We start from the raw sequence: 24,263 nt of genomic DNA, 5'->3' as shown, positions 1-24,263 counted from the left end.
ATAAATTTTATAATTTTTAAAGGTTTTAAATTTAAAACTAATTAAATATTGATGTGTCATCTACGTAATATTCAAGTGTATGCTATGTTAGCAAAGTTAAAAATATAAATTTTTTATTTATTTTGAGGTGATTTAATTAAAACATAAATTTAAATGTTATAAAAAATAAAATTTAAATAAATAGTTAAAATATTTTTTATAAAATTAAAAGACTAAATAAATTATTATATTTAATTTAAATTATTGAAAATGTATATATACATATTCTACATTATACGAGTCAAAAAAGTGAAGCAAATAAGTGGTAAAGCAGAGATTTTAGGTCCCGGGTTTGTGGGCTTTTTATTTTTATTTATTTTCCTATTTTTGGATGCTTTGGTGAAATATGTATAAATTTGGTTGGGATATCATAATTTCATAGTCAGTTTATCAAACATTTCGACAAATGCTAGTGTTGTTTCACCTGAACTAAATTGTTTGATTAGATTAGTTAGATAATGAATTGGTCGAAATATTTATTTAGAATATAGTATTAAATCGATTGGATCAAAAAATAATACAAAATAATTAAATTTGATTTTTAAAATATTTATTTTAATAATTTTAATCGAATCTGATAATGTGGCCATTTAACTGTGGATACATTTCTAAAACATTGCTTTACCTTATAATTGCTTATTGGTTTACTTTGATGGGTTCATGAACCCATAATATGCTTCACTCTTTGTATAGTACAATAATGGTGTAGTTTTATGGAATTTCTAGTGAGGGTGATATTTGTATGTAAAAAATATATAGAGGCATTTATATTAGTGGTTGTATTTGTATTTTATTTTTGATTTAAGAAATGGATAAATTAGTTAATGTACATTAGATTAAAAAGTAAATTGGTTTTTTTGTTAAAGAAAATATTTATTTCTATTGTTAAAAATTAGTCACTATATGTCAATATGAAGTACCCTAGCACCCAATGAGTATTAATTGAGTTATTCCGTTAGTTACACCAATTTTTAGTAATAGAAATGGATGAAATATTTAATAGAAAGGATAAGATTACTCTTTGATCTAACATATATGGACTAATTTGCTAATTTCTTGAGTAAAGAAAACAAAATATAATGAACTCCATGATATTTTTACCGATATTTATATGATTTTTAATGATTTTTGCATTTAATTTACTTTGTATAAAGTTTTTTAATGAAGAAAAGCGCAATCATTACATAGCAATTTGAGAAAAAAATTGTTTTAGGGTGTAAAATGAATATATTTTTGGGAGAATTGCAATTTTGCTATTAGAACAATAAATCTTGAGGCAGAAAACATGAAAACATTGTCAAATATATATTTTTTAATAAAATTTTAAATTAATTATTATATTCCAATTTAGTTGATTTTACTCCTATATTTTTCGATTTTTAAAATTTAATCTTAACACAAGTGATAACAGTTAAATATGTTAGGTCAAATTCTGCTATTACTCTATAATATGCATGTAAGTTGCAAAGTTAGTCCATGTACTCTAATTTGGTCATTTTAGTGCATACTTTTTAAATACATAAATTCCAATTCTAACTCAAACGTAATTTGTTAAATTCATTAACTAATTGTTAGTGTTATGTGAAAAATATCAAAGCTAACGTGACATGACATTCCACATATGATAAAATATTTGTTGCATAAGATGTTTGAAATAACAGAACTTAACTTGAGAGTTTCAACGACAATAGTTTGGGTGAGGATTGGAATTTCAAAATTTGAAAAGTATATAAATTCACTATTTTTAAAATTAGACCAGCTGGTTGGACCGAGACCATGATACCGATCTAGAATAAGATATTGAACCCATATGAGTATAATGTTCAATTTTGTGTTACTTTTAAAAGATTTTTCTTTTTTTGTATAACAATAATACGATCCCAAATTATGCTCCTGAAATATGAACACTCGATCAATAAATTACAACTTAAAATTCTTTATTACAACTTAAAGATTTTTTAAGAGGCTAATATGAAAACCACACATCAAAAGTTAACAGTTGAGATTAAAAAGCACATGTACACATGTGAAATCCAATTTTCATTGTTTGCAATTAAATCCATTTTAAGTAAATGGGTTCAAACTTGTTTTGGGCTTCCTCATGAAATATACTAGGATCTGTTTTCCGTTTCAATATCAGATTCACATGTAGGTGCTTTTCTTGAATTTTATCACGCTTTCCTTCGATGTACCAATATTCCTATTTCGGCGGAGAATAATTCATTCTATTGAAATATGCTTAAAATACATTTAAATTTTTAATTTTTATTTTTAAGAATTTAAATTTTTTATATTTTAGATTTGAAAATTTCCAATCATATTGTTAATACCATTATAATTATTTTATTAAATTCACTAGTTTAAGCGTTTTGAAATAATAATAAGAATTCATTTCATAATCATATAATAAAAATGACATGTAATTAATTTAAAAATAACGAGATAATTGCATTAAATATCTGAAATTATGACCCTCATTCTATATTGCTATATAAACTTCAAATCATTATAACTACACCCTAAACTTTCAATGTTATATCAATCGTGTCTTTTGTTACTAAATTCGCTAATTTAACCGGTAAATGACATGTTAGATCTTTTGTGACATGATTTAAAATAATAAAAATTAAGAAACTAGGAATATTGAAAAATAGATGTTTTAAAATCTTAGTTTCGAGGTTTTCAAAACATTTATAAATGTTTTATCATTCACTCCTTTTTTTTTTTCTTTCTAGCTTTACTTTATTTTTAGTTTTTACCTTTAAAAGTTATATCATAACGTTCTATTTATTTAATTTTTTCATTTAAAATTTAGCTATATAGGATTTGATATATTGTTACCTATTGAGATTTAGTTCGATTTACATGAGTATTATTGTCAGTATAGGAGGACGTGGTTTAAGTACGCTTTAGCGTGTATTATCCTCCTATTTAAGGGTTAGAGAGAGATTATGAATAATTCTAGGCATTGTGTTAAAAAGAGCAAATATGATTAGAATTTATAATGAGATTGTTAAAAAAAAGGTTAACATATTATTTAACAGTTAAATTAATGGTTTTAATATTAAAAGACATAATTAATATAACATCAATAGTTTAAGAACGATTTTAAAATAAGGAACATAATTTGAGGGTGTTTGATGCAATTAACTCAAATTTGATAAAATTTAAAAATTAGATTTTTATTTTAAATATTAAAATAATAAAGAAAATAAAATTCTAAAATAAATTCTAAATATACCGTACTTAAAAGATATTTTAACCTAATTTATCATACATTGTCCAACATGCCCCCTAAAGTTTATATTGAAACTGATAGATGCTTAAAACAAGCCGTCCATTGCACAAAAGTGAAATTAAATATTTTCTTTTTCAGCCTAAACATTAAATGAGATATTTATTTCATGTAGAAGAAAAAAACAAAACGAAATTAAAAAAAAAAGAACACACGAGAGAAAACGAAAAACAATAATACAAAAAGTGAAGCAAAAAATATCTGACCACAAGAAAATGAAAAAGGAACGTAAAAAAAGTGGACAACTCAAGTAGGGTCCAGTGTTAAATATCTGCTTCATATCATATGGCTGTAGTTCTGACAACTCAGCACAAAACAGTTCATCTAAACCATACATGACCGGTACCTGTTATTCTTTTTCTAGCACGTGTCGTTTTGTGAAATACCTATCTGTCTCATTATTTGTCCCTTTAACCTTTTGACCGACCCTTTAGGTTCCCTCAACTAGGATTATAAATAGATTAATATTTAGAGGGTGATGTATAAATTTATTATAATATTGTTTAAGTAAAAAAAAAGTTAGTGTTTGTTTCTTTTAATATTATTTTATTTCACGATAATTTATATAATATATATAATGTTGATACAAATATGAATGGCTCCGGATAATTTGCTTGACAATTGATGTATATTTTATGTTGATATGATATTATTTTTATTAAAAAATAATATTTGAATTTGTTTTAAAATATAAATAATTAAATTTGGTTATTTTAAAAAATGAAGGTCAAATTTAATTAAAAATATAAGAACTAAATTGATAAAAATATAAATACTGTGAGCCAAATTTATTATTATACTTTATTTGTGGTATTATAAATTTACAATTACATGTTTTGGATATAAAACTGGAGATAGGAATGGAGCCATGAATTCGGTATTAAAAGTCAATTGAAACTAAGTTTAAATTGAATTGTTTGTAATAAATTTGTATGTCATCGTATCTAAACAAATATAAATATATAAAATTTAATGTGCTTTAATACGAAATTAGTTATACTGTAATAAAATTTTTAATTTTTAATTTAACTCGAATAATTTTATTTTATTCGACTCTACTTGAATTTTATTCAACTTGAATAAATTCAAAAAATTCAAATCAAATTAGTATGATAAATAAAACTAATCAACTAGATTAAATCAAAATCTTTTACTCAATTTAACTAAATGTTGACGACTACTAAATTTCTTTACTAATATAAACAAATTTAACAAATTAACAATTAACAACAATCAATTTAACTTCTAAGAAGAGTAACCTATTTGAATCTTAAAATAGTGTAAAATTTGCTTGTTTAACAAGGAATGTAAATGTAAAATTAATTGTATTCACTAACTATTTTCGTATTCAATTATTTTCATTTGATGTTGGAACGTTTTAGAAAAAAATGCCATTTAAATGTATTTTTCGTTGTAACTTCTATTACCTAATGTATTTTATTTAAGAACAAATAAAAATAGTTTTAAACTAAATTTGACTTGGACCAAACTTTTGTAGACGTGGCAGATTCTTATTCGCTAGTTCTAAATCTCAAATGAAAACCACGCAACATCCAATCCAAATTGTGAGCCCTTTATGTACAAACTCAGCCCCCTTCGAACGCTATTTTGGTTCTTTCAAAGCTTAACCCCGAAAAAAAAATCTCCCAAAAAATCTTACATTGTATAAAAAAAAGAGTCCGAACCCGGTTGCGTGATTTTACCTGGATCCGACTGTAATGGCGTTACCTGGCCTGGGGCCGTTTTCCACGGCGGAAACGGCGGCCTCCACGGTTTCATCTTCCGAGGATCCGAATAAGAAAATCCGAAAGCCCTACACTATAAGCAAGTCTAGAGAGAGCTGGACTGAACCTGAACACGACAAGTTCCTCGAAGCTCTTCAACTGTAACAAGCGTTTTTTTTTAATCTCTATATTCTACGAATTTGCTTTGCTTCCATTTCTAATTAGGGTTTTTGATGACTATTTTTAGGAATTATGTCTTTTATTTTTTTGGCAACTCAGTTTCAAGGTTTTTGAATTGAGTTTGATGTTTAAGATCGTAATTCATATTTCACTAGTAACTAACTGAAACTTCTAGATTGCTTATGTTAAGTTTGTGTATTTTCCTTCCTATACTCAGTTAGCTGTAGACTTCATATCTAAACACTGTTTGTATAATTGAATACACTGAGAGATTTTAAATAGCGGCTACGACTCGATGTTACGGTCTCTCTCTATATGTATGTATGTATGTATGGATGGATGGATGTATGTGCGTGTGTGCGAGAGAGAGAGAGAGAGAGAGAACTCTGAACACTGTTCATATATTTGAAGACATTGAAAGATTTTAAACAGCGGCAACGACTCGATATTACGGTCTCTATATGTATGTGTGTGTATGTATATGATAAGACCCTGAACACTGTTTGTATATTTGAAGACATTGAAAGATTTTAAATAGCCGCGACTCAATATTATGCTCTGTCTCCATATGTGCGTGCGTGTGTGATTATGTTTGCCAAAATGGTTTTCCTGGTCTCACTTTTTTTTGTTGTTTACATTTCTTTGGTTCTATTCAGATTTGACCGTGACTGGAAAAAGATTGAAGCTTATGTCGGGTCTAAGACTGTTATTCAGGTAAAACTAAAATGTACCTATATTTTTTCCTCAGCAAATTCTGGCTCTGTATTTTGAAAGGAAAGAGGCAGGAGGATTTAGGAGAGTAGGAGATTTTGTTGCTGTTGATCGTATTTTGGGTAATCTTTCCATTCGTATGTGTTGGTAAGAGTCTAGAAATCATGATGACGTAAAAGCCTCTGTTCTATCTATATTTGAGCTTGCTTTTAATGATTCGAAGTGAAGTGTGCCTTCTGTTTTTTTTTCGTAGATTCGTAGCCATGCCCAGAAATACTTTCTAAAGGTTCAAAAGAGTGGAACAAGTGAACATTTACCTCCGCCTCGACCTAAAAGAAAAGCCGCTCATCCATATCCTCAGAAAGCCTCCAAAAATGGTGAGAATATTTGATCTCAAGTATGATCGTAAAATCACGGAACAGACTTCAGTTAATAACCTTGTCACTCTGTTTCACATTTAGCAGTTCTTGGGCAACCACAAGTATCTGAGCCTTTGCAGTCACCTGCTGCTTTACTCGACACTGGATATGTTCTTAGATCCAATCCCTCGTTGATGCTCGCGGACCCTGTTACTAGAGCTGCTGCTTCTCCCCAAACAAACAACGCACAAACCATCAGTTTTGCACAAGATAAAAAAGGTTTCTAACATTGAAATCATTTATGATGTATAGCTTTGTTCCCTTTAAAGTTTTAAGATTTTGAAAATTTGTTGTATATTATTTTTGTAGGTCCTGGGATGGCCAATAACTCATGTAGTAGCACTGAAAGTACCCGAAAGACGACAGAAGTTGGGGATACAACTGATCGGGGAAATCATGGTCATGGATTGAGAGGTTTTATCTTAAATCTGCTCGAAATTTATAATCTTTTCTGCTAGCTAATATCCTCACACCCTTTAAACCAGTTTCTTGCTTGGTGCAGTTTTGCCCGATTTTGCTCAAGTATACAGTTTTATTGGCAGCGTCTTTGATCCAAACACTAAGGGTCATATGCAGAAACTTAAGAAGATGGATCCGATAGATGTTGAAACAGTACGCACATTTTACAATGACAATTTATAGGAACTTGTCTATCTTGCCTTGGACGTGATTACTTATATAATTTTTTTTTCCTATTTAGGTTTTGTTGCTGATGAGAAACCTCTCCATCAATCTGACAAGTCCTGATTTTGAGGATCATGTGAGTTTCTGTTAGCTCTTTCTAATGGTTACTTCTTCCTTCCCGGTATATGTGATGCAATTCAACTGCTATTGCTAAAAGTAGATTTTTGTTAGTGGATGAATGCTGAGAAAATTTATGTTCGTAGATTTTGTTCGAATTGCAACATAAATCGGATCTAATCATCCATGTATTTGTTTTGTATATTTATAATATATTGTTCTGTGATGCAGAGAAGGTTGCTTTCTTCCTACGAGATTGACACCGAGACAAATAATATTAACAGTGGTGCCTGTGAAGCTGTTGATAACAACCAATCTAAACGAATCACTTAATATTGTAGGTGATGAGATTCTTTTCTAATTTCAGCTTGCGCATAATCTCTTTTATTCTTGTATAATTTATGCGTACTCTATTTTCATTCCAGGAAAAAAGGGCTAACATCAAATGAGTTCGGAACCACGATATTGCGTCAGTATATATACACTGCTGGTCAGATCATTGACCGCAAGGTTTTGGGCAGAACAAAAGTAGAAAAGTTGAAAAGAGTGTACAGTGCTTCCCTTATCTTTGTTTTGAAGTTGGTATCTATCTTGTACAGTGCTGGGTTCTTGGCTTCTTGCCTTGTGTATTCAAGTTTTGGTTGCAAATTTTTATTGTGATATTATGCCTATTTTCTTATATAAACACAGTATTCTCTATGCTGCTACTATGGAGGTAAATATAAATTTCAGTGTTTGTTTTTTTCCTATGTTGCTGCCGACATTTTTTGTCGGAGAACTTTGTGTTTAGATGCATATACGTACGGAGGATAAGATATTTCAAATGGTTAAATATGCCATAAGTCCCTGTGCTTTTGTAAATTTAGAATTTAGTCCTTATATTTTTGTAGGAATTTAATTATTTTATTTTTAGATTTCAAAATTCAGTTCTAACTTTTAACACTATTAAATTTTTTAAAAAATTTAAATTCATTATAAAGTCATTTTAGTTACATGACTTACAAGTATTCTTTTAATTTTAAAATATCACAATAACAAATTTAACAATAAAAATTAATAATGTTAACCATTTAATCTGAATTCTGAAAATTTTTAAATTTAAAAAATAAATTTTAAATTTTAAATCTACAAAAAGCACAAAAAGTATAAAAACTTGTCACATTTTAACCAACACATCATAAGCTTAGCATGGAATAGTTACGACATTTGACACTCACACCTAAATTAGCCTAAATTCGATTAATTTACGAGTAAATGTACGGGTTTTTTCGTAAGTTTTTAGTAATATAACTTCCTTTTCATCCTTGTTTACAATGATCAAAAGCCAAATATCAAATGCTATATCCGTGTTCATCGATCTGTATTTAAACCTACCTAGCGGTTTTTTAGAAGATCGAACAAAAGATGAATCTGACTAAACAATTGCAAAGTTAAGCAAAAAGCTGAAAATTTGTAGCTGATTACCTCTGTCAAAGGCCTGTTTTCAATTTGTTTTCCAAACTGATTCCACACTTGGCCAGCCGAAGTACGAAGATCCATCCGCTTCGCTCTCGATTACAATCTCGGAAGGCCTGTAAAAGTTTACCCTGATTAGTATTTCCATTGATAAACTCATCAATTAGTCAAAGTGCGGTTAGAGGCTATGCAAAATCTGGAACTCATTAGAAAAGTTATGAAGCTGAACCCTTACCTGGAACTGGCATTTTGAAGAGAGTTATAAAATTGTCTATTAAAATTCAGGGACGAATTAAAAGTTGCGTTTTGGTCGTGTTCATAACAAGCCATTTGATCTGAAGTATGTTGAGGAAATGCAGCCCTAGGCAGCCCATACATTTGTTGGGGAGGGAGATGATAGCCCATACAATAATCAAATCCTGTTTCAGCAGCTCGAAAATATTGGGAGGGTGTGTGATGCACATTTGTAGGGAAGTGGTGAAGAGCTTGTAGAGTGTAGGCATAGCTTTTTAAATCTCTAGGCTTGATTATGGAACTCTTTCGACTTGTTTCGTACTCGGAACAACTTACTCGTTCCTTCGTTGATTTCAGCTGAGAATGGCGGAGTTGTGGGTTAGATTGTTGCATGTACGGATTGTTAAAATAAGTTTCCGAGCTTGTAAGATCATGAGAACGGTGAACGAAAGCAGAACTTTCGAAACGGGTTAGATCAAATCTGTTCTCACCGGCTGCCACAAACAAGGACTCTTGTGGAAGTATGTAGTCATCTACGGTTATCAAGCTATCTTCATCTGGCAAACAAATCTCAAGCTCATCATAACTACACAGAGAACTGTTCTTTGATTCCAGCGCATCTTGAACATCACTGCTTCTTTTACTTGCACTAGTTTGCACAAGAAAGCTCGAGAATTCGATGCTTTCGACATTTCCAATTGGCCTAGACTTCACTGAATCATCCCATTTGAACCTGCTTGTCAAGTCTTTTTTGGTGCTTGTTGATCTAGAGATAGGTCCATGAAGATTCTTCTTAAATTTGTTTAGCTGGTAGTTGTCAATTTCAGTTTCAGAAACATAGGATTTATCCAAGGACCATGTATTTTTTAGCTTTGAGGATTCTACAAGGTCTGTCAAGCCTGCTTCTTTCCGTAACAATGAAAGTATGTTCTGAGATTCTTCATCGTAATAGGAACAATTTGATCTCTGAGTTGAACAATGTCCATTGATCTCTGACAGTATTGGTTCTTCCAAGCTTTCACAAGAAATAACTCCTGGATTACAAGGTCCGTACAATTCCATAGAGGTTCGCTTTGTGACAGGAACGGGAACAGATTTCATTAGATTGTCACCAGATCCATTTGCTCCAAAAGAAGATTTTGTTGAGTCATGCTCAATGGCCTTTTGATCAACAGCAGTCATTTTCTCTAGAGAATCCCCCAAAAAAAAAAAAAAAGCCAATCGATTAAGGAAGCAAGGATATGAAACATAAGATATGGTTAAAGTACCTAGGAGGTCCCTGTATTATAGGGATTGGATCAAATTAGTCCATTATTATTAAATGAATCAATTTAGATATTATACTATTAAAAAAATCCAAATTGTAATACAACATTTACTATAAAAATTGTCTTGAAAATTAATTTTTTCAATTGCAGTTCAATTTCAAACAAAAAATTTCATTTACAGAGTCATAGAAGCTTTAAAAATATTATCTTTGTTAAATAGTAAATGCTAAATCTATTCAAGTTTGGCCTTATTTGGTTCTTTTCAATTTTGGCTTTATTTGATTCTTTTCATTAGTATAGTGACTAAATTGATCCATTTAATAGTAGAGAAACTAATTTGATCAAGTCTCTATAATATAGGGACCTCTAAGGGATATTCACCCATAATCTAAAATCCCACTTTTAAGGAAGTTTTGAAGAGCTGAAGGATCATGAATAATATTTTTGTTGTGTTTCTTTCTTTTTTTAGTATACCTCCTTCGGCAAGCAGATGAGTTAAGTCAGAGGAACAGACCAAAGGGTTCTCAGAGTGACCTTCTTTAACATCACGAGACTGGTCAAACAATAAAAAAAAAAGTTATCAGACGTTATACCTAATCAACAATCATTAACCACAGATAGTAATTTCTTACAAATAGAAATTTGAAATACCTCAGATCCCTTGGACTCAAAATCACCTTCAGAATCCTCCAAGACTATAGCAATATATGGTTTCAAATTCTCTGTATAATCATCACAGATGAACTTTTGCTTTTCTTGAGTAACCATTTCTTGTTCCTTCCTCATCAATTCAAATGAATCTAAGCATACAAGGTTGTTCAACAAATACAGGGAAAGTTACATATCTTTAAACTTTACCTGGTTGAAAACTTGAAATTCATAGGCAATAACAACATAAACCACCAGAAAACTGGATTCTACCTCTTCTTATTTTTTCCTCCTCTGCTCTGTCTTGACTCAGATTATCAGGGGAACCAAATGTTTCATCATTGTAATGGTCCTTACTTTCTCTTTCTGAATAATATTTTGCCTGAAATAAGCACAAAATGTGATATGAAACTAAATATAATGTTTGCTGATAGAATACAAATACCACAGACAGTGATTAAAGACACAAAGAGAATCAATTGAAAATCCTTGATACTACCACTAGATGAATCAGATAGTATTATCTGCATGTACCTTGCATAGATGTGGAGGCCGATAAGGTTCACTACTCCTGTTGAGTAGGTGGAAGCCACTGCCTTGAACTACTGGAATAATAGTCTCTGCTATATCTCTATGAACTCTAGCACCACTTCCCAAAATTCCTTGCTCAGGATTTCGCCTTGAACAATGAGATAGACTGCTTTGAAATCTGCTAGCATCTATACAATAACACATATGGTTCAACAAGCAAGAAATTGAAGAGCACCTTCAACCATATGAGTACCTCAAACTCTGGTTTTTTAAAGGAACTGAAGACAAATTTTCATCACTAATTCTAAAAAATTGTAATTAGATAGCTTTTTTACTCAATTAAACAAAATTAAATGATCGTTATGATGTCTCTGTATTAAATGATCGTTATGATGTCTCTGTCATGCTCAATTGAAATCACATACTGTAATGTATGTCGAAGTCTATATAAGAACAATGATACACAGGCACAGTAATAATGGGGTTGAAACAACATAAAATAGCTCATATCATAATGACTCAACCCACTACTGCCATCTCTAACTTGATTTTTAAATTGAAGTACGAGTGGGGGAAAACAAGGAGAAACTTCAAACCTGAATCATGATACGAGTGCAACACACTAGTTGATTGATCATCAAGTTCTCTGTTAAAAAACACAAAAACACAAAAATTATCTTAAGAACATTGATGCAACAAAATGCAAAAGATAAAATGTGATATATTACCTTAGTATTGAACTGTCAAATCCAGTAGGTAACTTTTTACATGTATCAAGTTTAGCAAAGGAAAAGAGAAATTCCCTAGAATATGAACGTTTTGATTTTCTGCGCCAAAAAGAAAAAGTGAAAAAGAAATAAATTATCAGTACTGAGTATCCGTGCTTTACTTGTTTGCTGAATAGTAATAAAATCGTTGATTTTTTTCACTACTACGGTCCGCTGTTTGCACCATTGGAATTTAAAAACGAAAATCCTCTTGAAACTTTTCCATCAAGTAAAATAGGGAGATAGTTGCATGGAGTTCATAAACATATCACTCATTCACTCCATTTTTTTTTTCCTTACGTTTTTCTCGGCAACCAAACAACGTTCTTCACAGTATTGCTACTAACATTTTCTAATCGTATATAACTGAAAAAAGTCAGGCAAATCATTACTGCATATAGACATTACGGTCCTCTGTTTGCACCATTGGAATTTAAAAACTAAATCCTCTAAAACCTTGCCATCAGGTAAAACAGGGAAGTAGTTGCATGGAGTTCATAAACATATCACTCATTCACTCCATTTTTTTTTTCTCCTTACGTTTTTCTCGGCAACCAAACAACGTTCTTCACCGTATTGCTACTAACATTTTCTAATCGTATATAACCAAAAACAAGTCAGACAAATCATTACTGCATATAGACATTACGGTCCTCTGTTTGCACCATTGGAATATAAAAACGAAATCCTCTAAAACTTTGCCATCAAGTAAAACAGGGAAGTAGTTGCATGGAGTTCATAAACATCACTCATTCACTTCATTTTTTTTTCTCCTTACGTTTTCCTCGGCAACCAAACAACGTTCTTAACCGTATTGCTTCTAACATTTTCAAATCGTATATAACTAAAAAAAGTGCAAAAAAAAAAAAAGAGTCAGACAAATCATTACTGTATATAGACATTAAACAAGAGCTGAGAGATCGAGATTAAAAATTACTTGTGAAAATCACGAGTTGTATCCTCGTGAAAATCACGAGTTGTATCCTCCGATTTTGATCGTAGCACTAAACATTGATCTTCATTTTCCGATATCATCTTCATCTCTAAAAGAAAAAAAGTGTACGAGTCAATAGTCCTATGTCAAAATTTTGAAATTATACCAAAAGAACGCAGTTATAGTGTTATCCACACTTACAAGTTTGTATAATTTCTAATCCTATACGATGAAAACAAAAACAGATACGAAAATTTGAGTCAAGAGAGGACAAACTGCATTTTTGCATAAGAAATTTTTTTTTCCAGGAGAAAGTTGGCGAGAAAATTATGTTCGTACGTGGAATGTGTGCTGTTTGGAAGCAAAGAAAACATGAAGAAATTGATAACAAATTTGGAAATAAAAAAAATTGGTGTTTTTTTGTTTTTAAATTTATATATAGCTAGTGCCTAGTAGAGAGTATGGAGTACAGGGCGAGTGAGAACTTGGCGTGCAAGGACCTTTTTGTTTTATGCGTCACATGATTATGGAGACTAACAGTATCAGTACGAGGCCGAAATTGGCAGGCAGGCAGCCCATTTCGACGGAGGTACGGTACTAAAAATTAGGGAAAATTATATCAATGTCCCTAAATTATTAGTAAATTTACATTTTGGTTATTCAACTTCAAAAAGTGACAAAATGGTCACTGATCTATTCGAAAGTTTTCATTTAAGTAAATGAGCTGTTAAAATTATTGATGTATGGCATTTTTTATTCACACCGCTTGTATCAATTGAAAGCTCTCATTCCCCGTCTCTTTTATAGTTAAGTTTTTTTTTTATGAAATAATTTTGAATGTCATGAATCTAACAATCAAAATCCACACAGCTTTCTTTTTTGATTTTCGACATTGATCGTCAAATTGACTTAGATCTAAGGTATATTCTTCTACTTGTTGATGGGTATTGATTTATGATATTGATCATCGAATCGTCGCTTAGATATCATTAGCCAGACTTAAAAAAATAACATTCAAATAGTTCAGTGACCATTTTGTAACTTCTTGAAGTTGAGTGATAAAAATATAAGTTTACCAATAGTTTAATGACCTTAGGTATAATTTACCCTAAAAATTATAAGGGTTAATGTAATATTTGAGTAAAAGTAGCACAAAAGCTACAGTACTATGAGTCAGATTACATTTTACTCTATCTACTAGAATAATGTGCAAATTAGTCATTGTATTTTAGATAAAAGAGCAATTTGGTTCTCTTGTTAAAATTTCATCCATTTTTATTGTTAAAAACTGCTCCATATACATCAACATGAGGTAACTATCTGCTTATTCCATCAATCATGTCTGGCTTTAATAGTAAAAATGGATGAAATCTTTAACACAAAGGGCAATTTAATTTTTGATGTAATGTGCAAATTTTCAGTAAAAGAAGTAAAATAAAAAATCTGACTCATATCGCAAGAGCCTCTGTGATACTTTTACCATAACATTTAGTATCTAAGTTTGCCTTCAAGGGTCAACTTGATACCTAGACCAAATTACATAATGTGGCTTAATGAATGTTTGACACGTACACTTTAGTAAAAAAAAAGGTTCTTAATTGGGATAAAAAAAATTAGGTACCAAATTGAGACAAAAAAACTCAAGTATCAAATTAAAATTTTAAATACTAAAGTGAACATCGAAGCTAAACTCATGTACCAAACTAGGACAAAAAAGAAACTCAAATACCAAATTAAATATTGAAGCCAAAACTAGATATCAAATAATATATTAACCCAAATTATAATGAAATCCGCTATATATAGCAGAGAAATTCGATATTTTGTGTCACATCCTCAATGGAGGTACTAGCGAAGTGGTAGTGTTTTCTAAAATTTTTACTCTATGATTTTGGGTTACATTTATTGTTGAGGAGATTGATTATTTGATTGATCTTGGATCTTCAACGAAAGTACTAATGAAGTGATAGTGTTTTTATTCACTAATATCATTGAAGAACATGGTTTGAACCCCATTAAGATAAAAAATGTTAAAAACGTTTCTTAGTAGATTAAGTATTTTTGCCAAATTCTGTACATCTATTTGAGTTTTTTTTTAAGTAGGGAGACAAAATTCAAGAATAAAATTGGGTATAAATACTCTAACAACAATATCTTCATTACAGTTATGAGATAGGCCCAAAAAGTTGATGCCCAATTTGCGAATGGTAGCAAGTGAAACGCTAAAATAAGGATTTAACCGAAGAAAAAATGAAAAGAGGAAAATTTGACAAGGAAACGGAATATGCTATGTAGTGAAGATTGGCAACACCTGGTTGGCGGCAGGACATAACTGTTCATCCACAAATGGATCTTAGTCAACGAACCTTTCTTGACCAAACAGCCAATTCTGCGGACCACAGTGCGCAACTTTAACCATGTTCCCCCCTAGCTAAGGTGTAGCCTCCGTCGTATGCCGCCTACAAGAAATTCCTCCGCCACCCTATTTATCAAATTCCAAAACCCGCGATATTCGGATTTCAAAGGCTCGCCCCAATGAGCTTTCATGGCGTCCAAATCGTCTAAGAAGAAGCCTAACAGCAAGCGATCAAACTCCAAGCCCGCCTCCTCCCCGATGGCATCTCCGAAGCATTTCCATCTCAAAAGATTCTTCATTTTAATTTCGATTATGTTGCCTGTTTGTGTAATTGTTGTTTTGGGAGTTTCGTCAAACTCGTCGTATAAGATATCGTCGGATCATCACTCCGTTAAGATTTACGGATTTGAATTAGTCAATGAATTCCCCCACGATCCCCGTGCTTTCACTCAGGTAAATCCCTAAAGCAATGGGTCGATGAAATTTTAAGGTTTTTTTTTTCCGGTGTCACTGTTTTCCTTTATTCGCTTTTGCCTATATTTTTGAATTGAAATTCTTTGGTTTGTTTGCTTCTTTCAGGGCCTTGTTTATGCTGGAAATGAATCCTTATATGAGTCAACTGGACTTTACAAGAAGGTTAGTTGTTTGCTATCTCATTGTAGGTCGAGTTGATCTATTTGCAGTTCCAAAATTAGGTTGCATTGTTTTGTGTCTTTATCAGTTCTGTTTAGGGTTGAATTTTAATGATATGTAACCATTTCTTAACCTCCTAGTTCATCTTTTGGTTTCAGTCAACGGTTCGCAGAGTAGCTATTCAGACGGGAAAGGTACACAGTTCCTGCCTTTTGATTTCCATTCGAGCTTGTTGGTTCTTGGTTTTCATCCATTTGTATGATAGAATCAACACATATTAGTATAATTTAGAAGTACAATTTTTTTCTACACGTAACACTAAGATTTATTGAGATTTCTTAATGAGTTAATGAAAACATAGTTAAATTTACTTGAAAGTTAGCTAGTAGGAATCCAGTATGCTACTAGGGGATCAGTATGTGTGCTATATTCTGTTAACTAAGGTGGGTTAAGAACTTAAAATGGCTTTTGATTTAATCCAAGTGACAAATCAGTTAATAGGTCCTTGGTTGTAAACTGAAGCAAACTATTTTTTGGAATTCTAAGTTTGTTTACTGATGGTTTTCTATACATACAGGTTGAGGTTCTTCACAAGATGCCTGATTCATTTTTTGGAGAGGGTTTAACCCTTCTCGGTGAAAGGTTAGTTAGAAGTAATTCAGCTGTTAGAATTTGGCTCCTGTGTTTCTCTAAAACAGTGATCTCCTTCCTTCTTTTTCTTCCTCTTCTTCCTGCCATGTTTTCTCCCCTTTCTACTTCCATCAAGGCCTTTGAAATGTGCTGCTTATTTGGATTTTTTGAAGTTTAAACAGGGGCAAAGCCAAAAGTAATTTTAGCGAGGGTTGGAATAAATTTTTGAGAGATCAAAATATAAGTTTACCATGTATTCATTAATGATCTCATCATTTTTGAAATGACCAACATGAATTTTTTTCATTTATAGGGGGGCAAAGTGCAATTTTACCATATATTAATTTATAATTTCTTTATTTATAAGGAGATTGAAATGAAATTTTTTCGTTTGGGTGGGGCCCTGCCTGCCACCCCTCAGATTTGCCTCTGAGTTTAAAGTACTTAGAGAGATCATTTTTCAGTCGGTGGAAATTCTATTCCTATTTGGTAAATTGCTTTGTATTTATATGCTTTCAGTTGATGTTTATGCTCTTCATCTACTTCGGTTTTCTGCTTAGTAATTTGGATGGCTTCTGTTAATAAGGTTCTGTATTTTTGAATTTTACATGGCATGACCTTTTGCGTGCTATTAAGACTAATGTAATAATTCTTATGTTCTTTTGTAGGCTGTTCCAAGTAACTTGGTTGACAAAAATTGGTTTCATCTATGACACAAAAAATTTGCAGAAAGTTTGTGCTTCCAGTCTCTACATTATTATACTATTTGGCTGTTTAATTTGCATTACCATTTTGTATATTCATTTATTGAGCATTCTGAGCATGTATGGTTGAGTTTAATATAAACTTTTGATAAATTTCCATTATTCTATTTCTGTACAATTTCATTGCTGGGAAGCTAGTCAGCTCAATGCTATACTGATATTGCAGAGTTCTTAACCTATTTGATTTATGCTGTCATGACCTTAATCTGGCTCACTGGCTTCCCCATCCACCCGCAAAAACATCATCATGTTTATATCTCACACAAAGTCTTACTGCTTTCTTAAACATCTAATTGTCAAATCACGTTTTACTTCTTTTCAATTGAAGTGTATTCAATGCTTGTTGTATGGATTTGTGTGTGTCCATGATGGTTTTACTTTGTCATATTCACTGCAGTTAGATCGATTTACACATCAGATGGAAGATGGCTGGGGCCTAGCAACTGATGGCAAAATCTTATATGGAAGTGATGGGACTTCGACACTGTATCAGATAGATCCTCAAACATTAAAAGGTTCCCCTTGCACAAACGTTCTGATGATTATATGTTCCCCCTTCATTTAGGGGTTTCAACTTTTTTATTGCTCCCAACTTTATTCATGGTGCATTTCACTGTGTAATTGAGTGTCGTTTACTAGTACTAAATATATACTCTGTTTTCACCATCCTTTTTCTAATTATACTCTCTTTTACAACATCTTACAGCCACAAGAAAGCAAATCATCCAATTTAATGGTCGTGAAGTACGCTATCTGAATGAATTGGAATATATAAATGGTGAAATATGGGCAAATGTTTGGCAGGTATGCCTTTGTACCTCTAGAATTTTATTTTTGTGGTTCTTGTGGCATGGTTATTGTGATTCATTGCTTAAAACTTACTCGAAACTGGCTTTATAACAACTTGTCCACTTTATGGAATGAATGCAATGTTCTGTTCTTTGATGACAGCATAGCATAAAAAAAAAATGAAAAAGAAGGCAACTATTTGACTGGCTTGCAGTTCTTTACATTCTAAACAAAGTCTTCTGACAAAGGTTATTATATTAATTTCTTGCACAGAAAGCTATTTCCTAATGATCCTTCCATCCAAATATATGTTATATATGTATGAACTTTAAATCCTTTTCCCTTGCACTTGCATGTGGTGCAACGTATCAACTTGGTGTTCTAGATGTGTCTTATCTCAAAGTTGTCTTCATGAGAACCAATTTGTTTTATCATATGTCCTATTTCCTCGGTATAAAATTTATTTAATTTTATGATGATTCATAAAATTACTTCCTGAAGTCTACTTTCTTTCTGTGTAGACTGACTGCATTGCTAGAATCTCACCTAAGGATGGTAGAATGCTTGGATGGATTCTTCTCCCGACTTTAAGGTTTATTTTTTTATGCTTATTTGGAAATCCTGATCAATGTCTCCATTTAAGGTATACTTGAAGTTTGTCGATGATTTAACAATTAAATCCATTGTGCTATTCGTTTTGTTTTACAGACAAGGACTCATAGCAGCTGGATATAACGTAAGAACTTAATTAGAAATTGCATGATCATAGATACTCTTTAGGTTGCTTTTACTTATCTTAATCTCATTGCTAAATAGTTGCACCAATTCATCAATGTTTACGCTGAGTGGCCAGCCTAACTCATGAATGCCAAAATTTTAGGGAATTGATGTTTTAAATGGCATTGCTTGGGATAGCAACAAAAATCGCATTTTTGGTAAGTTCTAAGATCAATTTGGCTGTCAGAATCATCATTTACTTCCCTATTTTTATAGTGTCAGACATGAGTACAGGGTATAATATTTCAAATATATGAAAAAGTAATTAAAAAAATTGAGTATACCCATTTCCTGTACATACCCGCATTTGAAATTTACACCGATTCCGAGTAACATTGGCGTGGTTAAAATGACCAACATATATTGAGTTGTATTTTTTTTTTTGGTTTCCTTCTAGTTACTGGAAAACTCTGGCCAAAGCTTTATGAGATCAAGCTACATCCAGTAAGGAGACAAATCGACAATAAAGACATTGAGCAGCTTTGCGTGCCATGAAAAGCTATATCCATATGTACCCACGAAGGTCTGTATGCTGCATATAAGGCTTTATTGATTTGTATACGAATTCAGGAATGAAAATTTTCCATTGGAGATTTTTAATTTTGATACCTGATTCCTAGTCTTTACTGAATCTTTTAAAATTTGTTTGTACTATCGGGTGTCATTACATTGAGATTCTGCATTCTCTACCATTATTAACATGAATACAAGAATGTGTAGTAAAGATGGTAGGATATAAAGGGCATGACATTATATATAAAAAACTTAAATAAAATGTAACATTAACCAGGTGCTGAACTTAGATGACATAAGTTGACAAAACATCTCTCTTTTTATTTTCTCTCAGATGCTAAAGTAGGTGTGGTACTGTGGTTCATTATAAGCAGTAGTATAATTTAACATCAGAAGTTGCCGCTGATCGAACAAATCTTCAACTTGACATTGTCGATAGGCAGCCTGTCCTCAGGGAAGGGGCAATCAATCTCCTTCTCAGGCAACAAATTGCATGGTTCCGGTGTCACTTGGTTAGTAACTCCCTGAATATTAGTGCAGTTCCATTGCAACTCCTTTGGTTTTGTAGTTAGTTTGATATTGACATTAGAAATGCAAATATCCGTAAAAGGATCGTTTTCGATCCCATCCAGTCTTGCTGAATACGTAACATTATCAGCCACAATGTCTCTGTAATTGATCCCTTTGATTACCGGTAATGCTTTTGGGTCAAAACCGGGGTCTGGATGCGAGCCATAAGAGCCTGTCATCCAGAACACATACTTCATTGTATTCAATGTCATCCTCCTAACATAAATGTCTTTCACGTAAGCTCCTCTTCCCACGGCTGTTTTAATCCTCACACCAGATTCAGTATTGATTGCCGTGATGTCTTCGGCTCTTACATCTTCGATCCCACCTGACATCTCGCTCCCGAGAGCAATGGTGGCACTGTCAGGAGATATGCAGGTGAATCTTCTAATCACTAAGTTCTTGGTTGGCATGTTGAACTTGATTCCATATTGATCCCAACCACTTTTGACAGCTATGCAGTCATCCCCTGAGACTACAAAACTGTCCTCAATTTTAGTGTTTGTGCATGAATCTGGAAAATAAAAAGGTAATAAATTAATAAACTAGTAATTAAATAAGTTAAAAAAAACTTCAAAGTATGAAAGCAAACAAACCTGGATCTATTCCATCTGTATTAGGAGAATCAACTGGTGCAAGAATGGTCAAGTGTTGGATAATTATATCACTGCAATTACGATTTCGAGTCAAAACCGAAACAAAAATGGTCAATTAAAATTTAAAATTGTCGATAGACCGGATTAACCTGCTGTATATGGGATGAACGTTCCATGATGGAGAGTTAACCAATGTGAGATTCGAAATTTGCACCTGATTAGAATACATTATCTCGATCAAGTAAGGCCTGGTTACATTTAATTTCTCCTCTTTGAACTTTTTCCACCAGTAAGCTCCTTGGCCATCGATGGTACCGTTGTTACCTTAAGTTACAAACCACATATGTTCAATAAATACGTTCGGTCTCGCTCATAAACACCATAAATTTACGCTGGCATTTAATTGTTATAAGATTGTATTTGATAGGTATTAGTGTTGAATTTACCTGTAATGACGACATCCGTGAGGTTGGTGCCAAAAATAAGACTGCTGAACCTTCCAGTAGGGGCGTCTCTTCCCCTCCCGTAAGATGGCAGAACAGGAAGATGAGGCCACTCTGATTCATCCTGTTTGTGTTTTTTCCAAAGATTTAGTTTAACGTTAACCTCCAACAATATTAATGGTACATTCTGGTTCTAATGTATTCGATAGTTGGTCAAAAAGTTAGTTCCCCCACTCCACACTTTTGTTTACAATGTTAGGTAACAATTGCTTATATTTTTTGGAATAAAAGCTCGGTCTAGGTTTTTGTTGGTCAAATCAATTTATTTTGCTTTTTTTACTTAAAAGTAAATCAGCTTTTTTTATGCTATATTAAAGAATAAATTACTTATTTTTATTAAAAATTTAGTTCATTTTTACTATTAAAAACTAGTGTAGCTGATGAAATAATTAAATAGTTACACGTGACGTGTCACGTGTACCTTATACTGGCATATATGAACATTTTTAACAGTAACAATAGATAGAATTTTTAACAAAAAAATTAATTTACTTTTAAATAGATAAAATGCAATCCTATTCATAATATAAGCTGCCATAATACTTTTATAAATATAAAACAAATTGAAAATTATTAATATTCCAAACAACACATAATAAAACATGATTTTGATATTATAAAATCAATTGATAATAAATAAACATGTGAATTTGATTTGAACATAAAAATACCACATGCACAAACCGAAATAAATCGGTGTTATATTCAAAAGGTAGATATTTTCGTACCTAAAACGTCCAAACTTTTCAAAGTGAGTTGAAAACTCAGTCAATAAAAAGGAAAGTTAGGGGGTGAAATATCAGCTATTGGTGATCTAAATTATACTGAAACAAATGTTTATATATATATATATATATATATATATATATATTATTTAAAGAATTGAATGAGTGTATGATTTAATTGTAAAATTCATTATTTTATTAAATATCAAGTATTTTTTGAGAAAATTTTATATAATAAAATTTAAATTTAAAATATTATAGTGTAATTTTATCATTTTAATTAAATTTTTATTGATTGAATTTTAATTTCATTAATATAAGCATTATTGTCAATATATGAAAATGTAAGTTTGAATGTGTTGCAGTGCATTACCCTCCTATAATTTTTTAAAAATATATTTATTCTATAATCGTTTTATAATTAATAAGATTTATATCTATTCATCAACTGAAAATCAACAGTCCTTATTTTTCTATCATCGGTTTAAACAAAAACTTATTTATTTCTTACGTTAATTTTTATAACTATATTTATTAAATAAAATATCCATAATTTTTTTATAAATAATAAGATTTATATCTATTCATCAACCAAAATCAATAGTCATGCAATTTTATTTTTCTATTACCAACCAAAAACTTGAATTTTTATGAATATATTTATTAAATAAAAATTATTCATAATTTTTAATAATTAATAAGATTTACATCTATTTATCAACCGAAAATCAACAGTAATGTGGTTTTATTTTTTTATCATCGATATGGAATTGAAGTGTAAAAATATAGTAGTACCTGAGTTCCAAGAATAACAGCATCTTTATGGATAAAAAGAGTAAAATGACTGGTGAGATTAAAACTCCCAGTTAACCATTTCCCCGGCGGGACAACAAGTTGTGCACCACCACCATCTGCCGCGAGCTGGCTGAGGTTTGCTATCGCAGCTTTAAACGCCTCCGTGTTGGATGTTTTACCGTCACCAACACCAACAAAATCCGTCAGAACCGCACTGTGTTTCCGACAGTTTAACGCCGGAAACTCGATCGTCGTACTCGTCGTCGCATGTCCGGCGGCTCGAAACTCCGCTACACTCGAACTCGATAATCCCAATAGAAATATTGCTGAGATCAACGTCTCGATCACCTAAAAAAAGAAACAAACAAGCTTAGTTTCTTGTCACATTTTTACTCCCATTTTCATCAATAAAAAGAAAAAGAAAAAAGGAAATATGACATGGGATTTCTCGAGAAAAACCAAGAATAGAAAAGAAAAGAAAAACTGAAATAGAAGGGATGTGCAAATGGCATGGAGATAGATTACAAGGGATTTTCTGGAGAACTCCATAAGTGAAAACTAGTGAGGTACACTTGTGTTTTCTTTGCCAATGAGAAACTTATATATAGAGAATGGTTTAATGTGCGACAATTTATATATAGTAACTATAATTATGAGCAAATCCTTGATCAGATGGCGTTACAGTAAAAATTAATTAAATAAAATAAATCAAGATTTAAAGCTTTCTAAATATAAATCCAATTGGATGTTTAAAATATAATTAAATTTTTTAGTGAATATAATTAAATTTTGATGAAAAAATAGCATACGCTTGAAGAGAATATATGGAAAAGTATCTTGCAAGTTTTAGTATTAGAAGTTGCATTGTATTTTTGTTTTTATTAAAATATGAATAAATTAATTATTATATGTTAGATCAAATAGTAAATTGGTCATTTTGTTAAAAATTTTATCTTTTATACTATTAAATATTAGTGTGATTGATAGAATAACAAGACACGACACGTGGCGTGTCATGTTTATTGCATGTTGACATACAAATATTAATTTTAACAATAGAATTAAATAAAATTTTTAACTAAAAATTAATTTACTTTTAAATCTAATATATATAAAAAAAATTTGTTTATTAAATTTGAATTTGAATTATATAAAACTTCTAAAAGAACAAACTCTTTTAAATTTTAATATTATTTTTTATTCGCAAAATTTAAACTAAAACCTAATTAAAGCATAAAGAGCTAATGGCATAAATTATTTTACGTAGAAGGAAACTACAATATGGCAAAATTTGCATTTTTCTGATCAACGGTGATATCATGCTCGTATGGCTAAAAGGTTCCACTTTTTCGTCCTTTTCACACCGTTAGATCTAAAAGCTCTCTGACGTGGCATGCATCAACTGGCTAGCTGATTAACCAATAATTTTCTTGGGACCCACCAAATCTATTCGATCCGAAATTATAAAAAGTAATGGAATTTTTTGGTCATAATTTGTAAAAAGTAAAAGGTTAAAATATCCTTAAAAAGTTAAAACATGACATAATTCATTTTTCTCAAAATACTTTTAAATTTTTAATTTTTTATTTTTCAGATTTTAAAATTAAATTAAATTTTAATATTGTTAAAGTTTTTCGTTAAATTTATTAGTTTGATATTTTAAAAT

At 31.2% G+C, this 24,263-nt stretch overlaps 5 protein-coding genes and 1 long non-coding RNA gene across 13 annotated transcripts; 3 read left to right on the top strand and 3 right to left on the bottom strand.

The window, feature by feature from the left end:
* Nucleotides 1-4,878: 4,878 nt before the first annotated feature.
* LOC108454707 (protein REVEILLE 6-like) lies at nucleotides 4,879-7,951 on the top strand. 7 transcript variants are annotated; one of them, XR_001866761.2, is made up of 9 exons: nucleotides 4,880-5,219; nucleotides 5,895-5,952; nucleotides 6,203-6,326; nucleotides 6,411-6,587; nucleotides 6,678-6,782; nucleotides 6,871-6,980; nucleotides 7,069-7,128; nucleotides 7,346-7,450; nucleotides 7,535-7,951. XR_001866761.2 is itself a non-coding variant. In XM_017753252.2 (9 exons), exons 1-8 carry the CDS (start codon nucleotides 5,053-5,055, stop codon nucleotides 7,440-7,442), a joined length of 903 nt encoding a protein of 300 aa, XP_017608741.1. In that variant the 5' UTR covers nucleotides 4,882-5,052; the 3' UTR covers nucleotides 7,443-7,450; nucleotides 7,535-7,951. The 7 variants fall into 7 exon arrangements, 3 of the variants coding, with proteins under 3 accessions (XP_017608741.1, XP_017608740.1, XP_017608742.1); XR_001866760.2 differs by having other exon boundaries at nucleotides 4,881-5,219; nucleotides 7,346-7,446; XM_017753252.2 differs by having other exon boundaries at nucleotides 4,882-5,219; nucleotides 7,341-7,450.
* Nucleotides 7,952-8,314: 363 nt separating this feature from the next.
* LOC108456496 (uncharacterized) lies at nucleotides 8,315-11,559 on the bottom strand. The gene is made up of 5 exons (XM_053022276.1): nucleotides 11,249-11,559; nucleotides 10,988-11,096; nucleotides 10,718-10,866; nucleotides 8,800-10,619; nucleotides 8,315-8,680 (listed from the first exon to the last, which is right to left on the bottom strand). The coding sequence occupies exons 4-5, from the start codon at nucleotides 9,978-9,980 to the stop codon at nucleotides 8,593-8,595; spliced, it is 1,269 nt and encodes a 422-aa protein (XP_052878236.1). The 5' UTR covers nucleotides 9,981-10,619; nucleotides 10,718-10,866; nucleotides 10,988-11,096; nucleotides 11,249-11,559; the 3' UTR covers nucleotides 8,315-8,592.
* On the bottom strand, nucleotides 10,444-13,434 carry LOC128284319 (uncharacterized). The gene is made up of 8 exons (XM_053022305.1): nucleotides 12,950-13,434; nucleotides 11,974-12,072; nucleotides 11,842-11,891; nucleotides 11,249-11,433; nucleotides 10,988-11,096; nucleotides 10,718-10,866; nucleotides 10,541-10,619; nucleotides 10,444-10,454 (listed from the first exon to the last, which is right to left on the bottom strand). Exons 1-8 carry the CDS (start codon nucleotides 13,051-13,053, stop codon nucleotides 10,444-10,446), a joined length of 786 nt encoding a protein of 261 aa, XP_052878265.1. The 5' UTR covers nucleotides 13,054-13,434.
* A 1,661-nt stretch (nucleotides 13,435-15,095) lies between these two features.
* LOC108457253 (glutaminyl-peptide cyclotransferase-like) lies at nucleotides 15,096-20,218 on the top strand. Of its 2 annotated transcripts, XM_053021575.1 has the most exons (12): nucleotides 15,096-15,755; nucleotides 15,882-15,938; nucleotides 16,094-16,129; nucleotides 16,513-16,577; nucleotides 17,234-17,297; nucleotides 17,727-17,844; nucleotides 18,036-18,133; nucleotides 18,640-18,710; nucleotides 18,827-18,854; nucleotides 18,999-19,053; nucleotides 19,293-19,418; nucleotides 19,743-20,218. In XM_053021575.1, exons 1-11 carry the CDS (start codon nucleotides 15,492-15,494, stop codon nucleotides 19,388-19,390), a joined length of 954 nt encoding a protein of 317 aa, XP_052877535.1. In that variant the 5' UTR covers nucleotides 15,096-15,491; the 3' UTR covers nucleotides 19,391-19,418; nucleotides 19,743-20,218. The 2 variants fall into 2 exon arrangements, with proteins under 2 accessions (XP_052877535.1, XP_017611704.1); XM_017756215.2 differs by lacking the exon at nucleotides 19,743-20,218 and having other exon boundaries at nucleotides 15,097-15,755; nucleotides 19,293-19,635.
* Nucleotides 19,362-23,225, bottom strand: LOC108457254 (probable polygalacturonase). The gene is made up of 6 exons (XM_017756216.2): nucleotides 23,123-23,225; nucleotides 22,598-22,945; nucleotides 21,021-21,141; nucleotides 20,724-20,898; nucleotides 20,575-20,645; nucleotides 19,362-20,492 (listed from the first exon to the last, which is right to left on the bottom strand). The coding sequence occupies exons 1-6, from the start codon at nucleotides 23,144-23,146 to the stop codon at nucleotides 19,798-19,800; spliced, it is 1,434 nt and encodes a 477-aa protein (XP_017611705.2). The 5' UTR covers nucleotides 23,147-23,225; the 3' UTR covers nucleotides 19,362-19,797.
* Nucleotides 20,317-21,334, top strand: LOC128284061 (uncharacterized). Its single transcript, XR_008274372.1, has 3 exons — nucleotides 20,317-20,356; nucleotides 20,433-20,507; nucleotides 21,002-21,334. It is a non-coding gene; the product is annotated as an uncharacterized LOC128284061 (long non-coding RNA).
* Nucleotides 23,226-24,263: the final 1,038 nt, after the last annotated feature.

The sequence above is a fragment of the Gossypium arboreum genome, chromosome 11 (genome assembly GCF_025698485.1).
Source record: "Gossypium arboreum isolate Shixiya-1 chromosome 11, ASM2569848v2, whole genome shotgun sequence".
Taxonomy (NCBI): domain Eukaryota; kingdom Viridiplantae; phylum Streptophyta; class Magnoliopsida; order Malvales; family Malvaceae; genus Gossypium; species Gossypium arboreum.
This window is presented reverse-complemented; position numbering and strand designations above follow the sequence as displayed.

Coding starts and splice junctions, on each gene's coding strand:
- LOC108457253 (XM_053021575.1), top strand. CDS start 15,492: ATGGCGTCCAAATCGTCTAAGAAGAAGCCTAACAGCAAGCGATCAAAC. Junction 15,756..15,881: donor ATCCCCGTGCTTTCACTCAG/GTAAATCCCTAA, acceptor TGCTTCTTTCAG/GGCCTTGTTTATGCTGGAAA. Junction 18,711..18,826: donor ATTCTTCTCCCGACTTTAAG/GTTTATTTTTTT, acceptor TTTGTTTTACAG/ACAAGGACTCATAGCAGCTG.
- LOC108456496 (XM_053022276.1), bottom strand. CDS start 9,980: ATGACTGCTGTTGATCAAAAGGCCATTGAGCATGACTCAACAAAATCT. Junction 8,681..8,799: donor CTTCAAAATGCCAGTTCCAG/GTAAGGGTTCAG, acceptor AAACTTTTACAG/GCCTTCCGAGATTGTAATCG.
- LOC128284319 (XM_053022305.1), bottom strand. CDS start 13,053: ATGAAGATGATATCGGAAAATGAAGATCAATGTTTAGTGCTACGATCA. Junction 11,892..11,973: donor TTTGACAGTTCAATACTAAG/GTAATATATCAC, acceptor GTTTTTTAACAG/AGAACTTGATGATCAATCAA. Junction 10,620..10,717: donor TTGAGTCCAAGGGATCTGAG/GTATTTCAAATT, acceptor TTGTTTGACCAG/TCTCGTGATGTTAAAGAAGG.
- LOC108454707 (XM_017753252.2), top strand. CDS start 5,053: ATGGCGTTACCTGGCCTGGGGCCGTTTTCCACGGCGGAAACGGCGGCC. Junction 6,783..6,870: donor TCATGGTCATGGATTGAGAG/GTTTTATCTTAA, acceptor TGCTTGGTGCAG/TTTTGCCCGATTTTGCTCAA. Junction 7,129..7,340: donor GTCCTGATTTTGAGGATCAT/GTGAGTTTCTGT, acceptor TCTGTGATGCAG/AGAAGGTTGCTTTCTTCCTA.
- LOC108457254 (XM_017756216.2), bottom strand. CDS start 23,146: ATGGAGTTCTCCAGAAAATCCCTT. Junction 21,142..22,597: donor CTGTTATTCTTGGAACTCAG/GTACTACTATAT, acceptor AAACACAAACAG/GATGAATCAGAGTGGCCTCA. Junction 20,899..21,020: donor CACGGATGTCGTCATTACAG/GTAAATTCAACA, acceptor TTGTAACTTAAG/GTAACAACGGTACCATCGAT.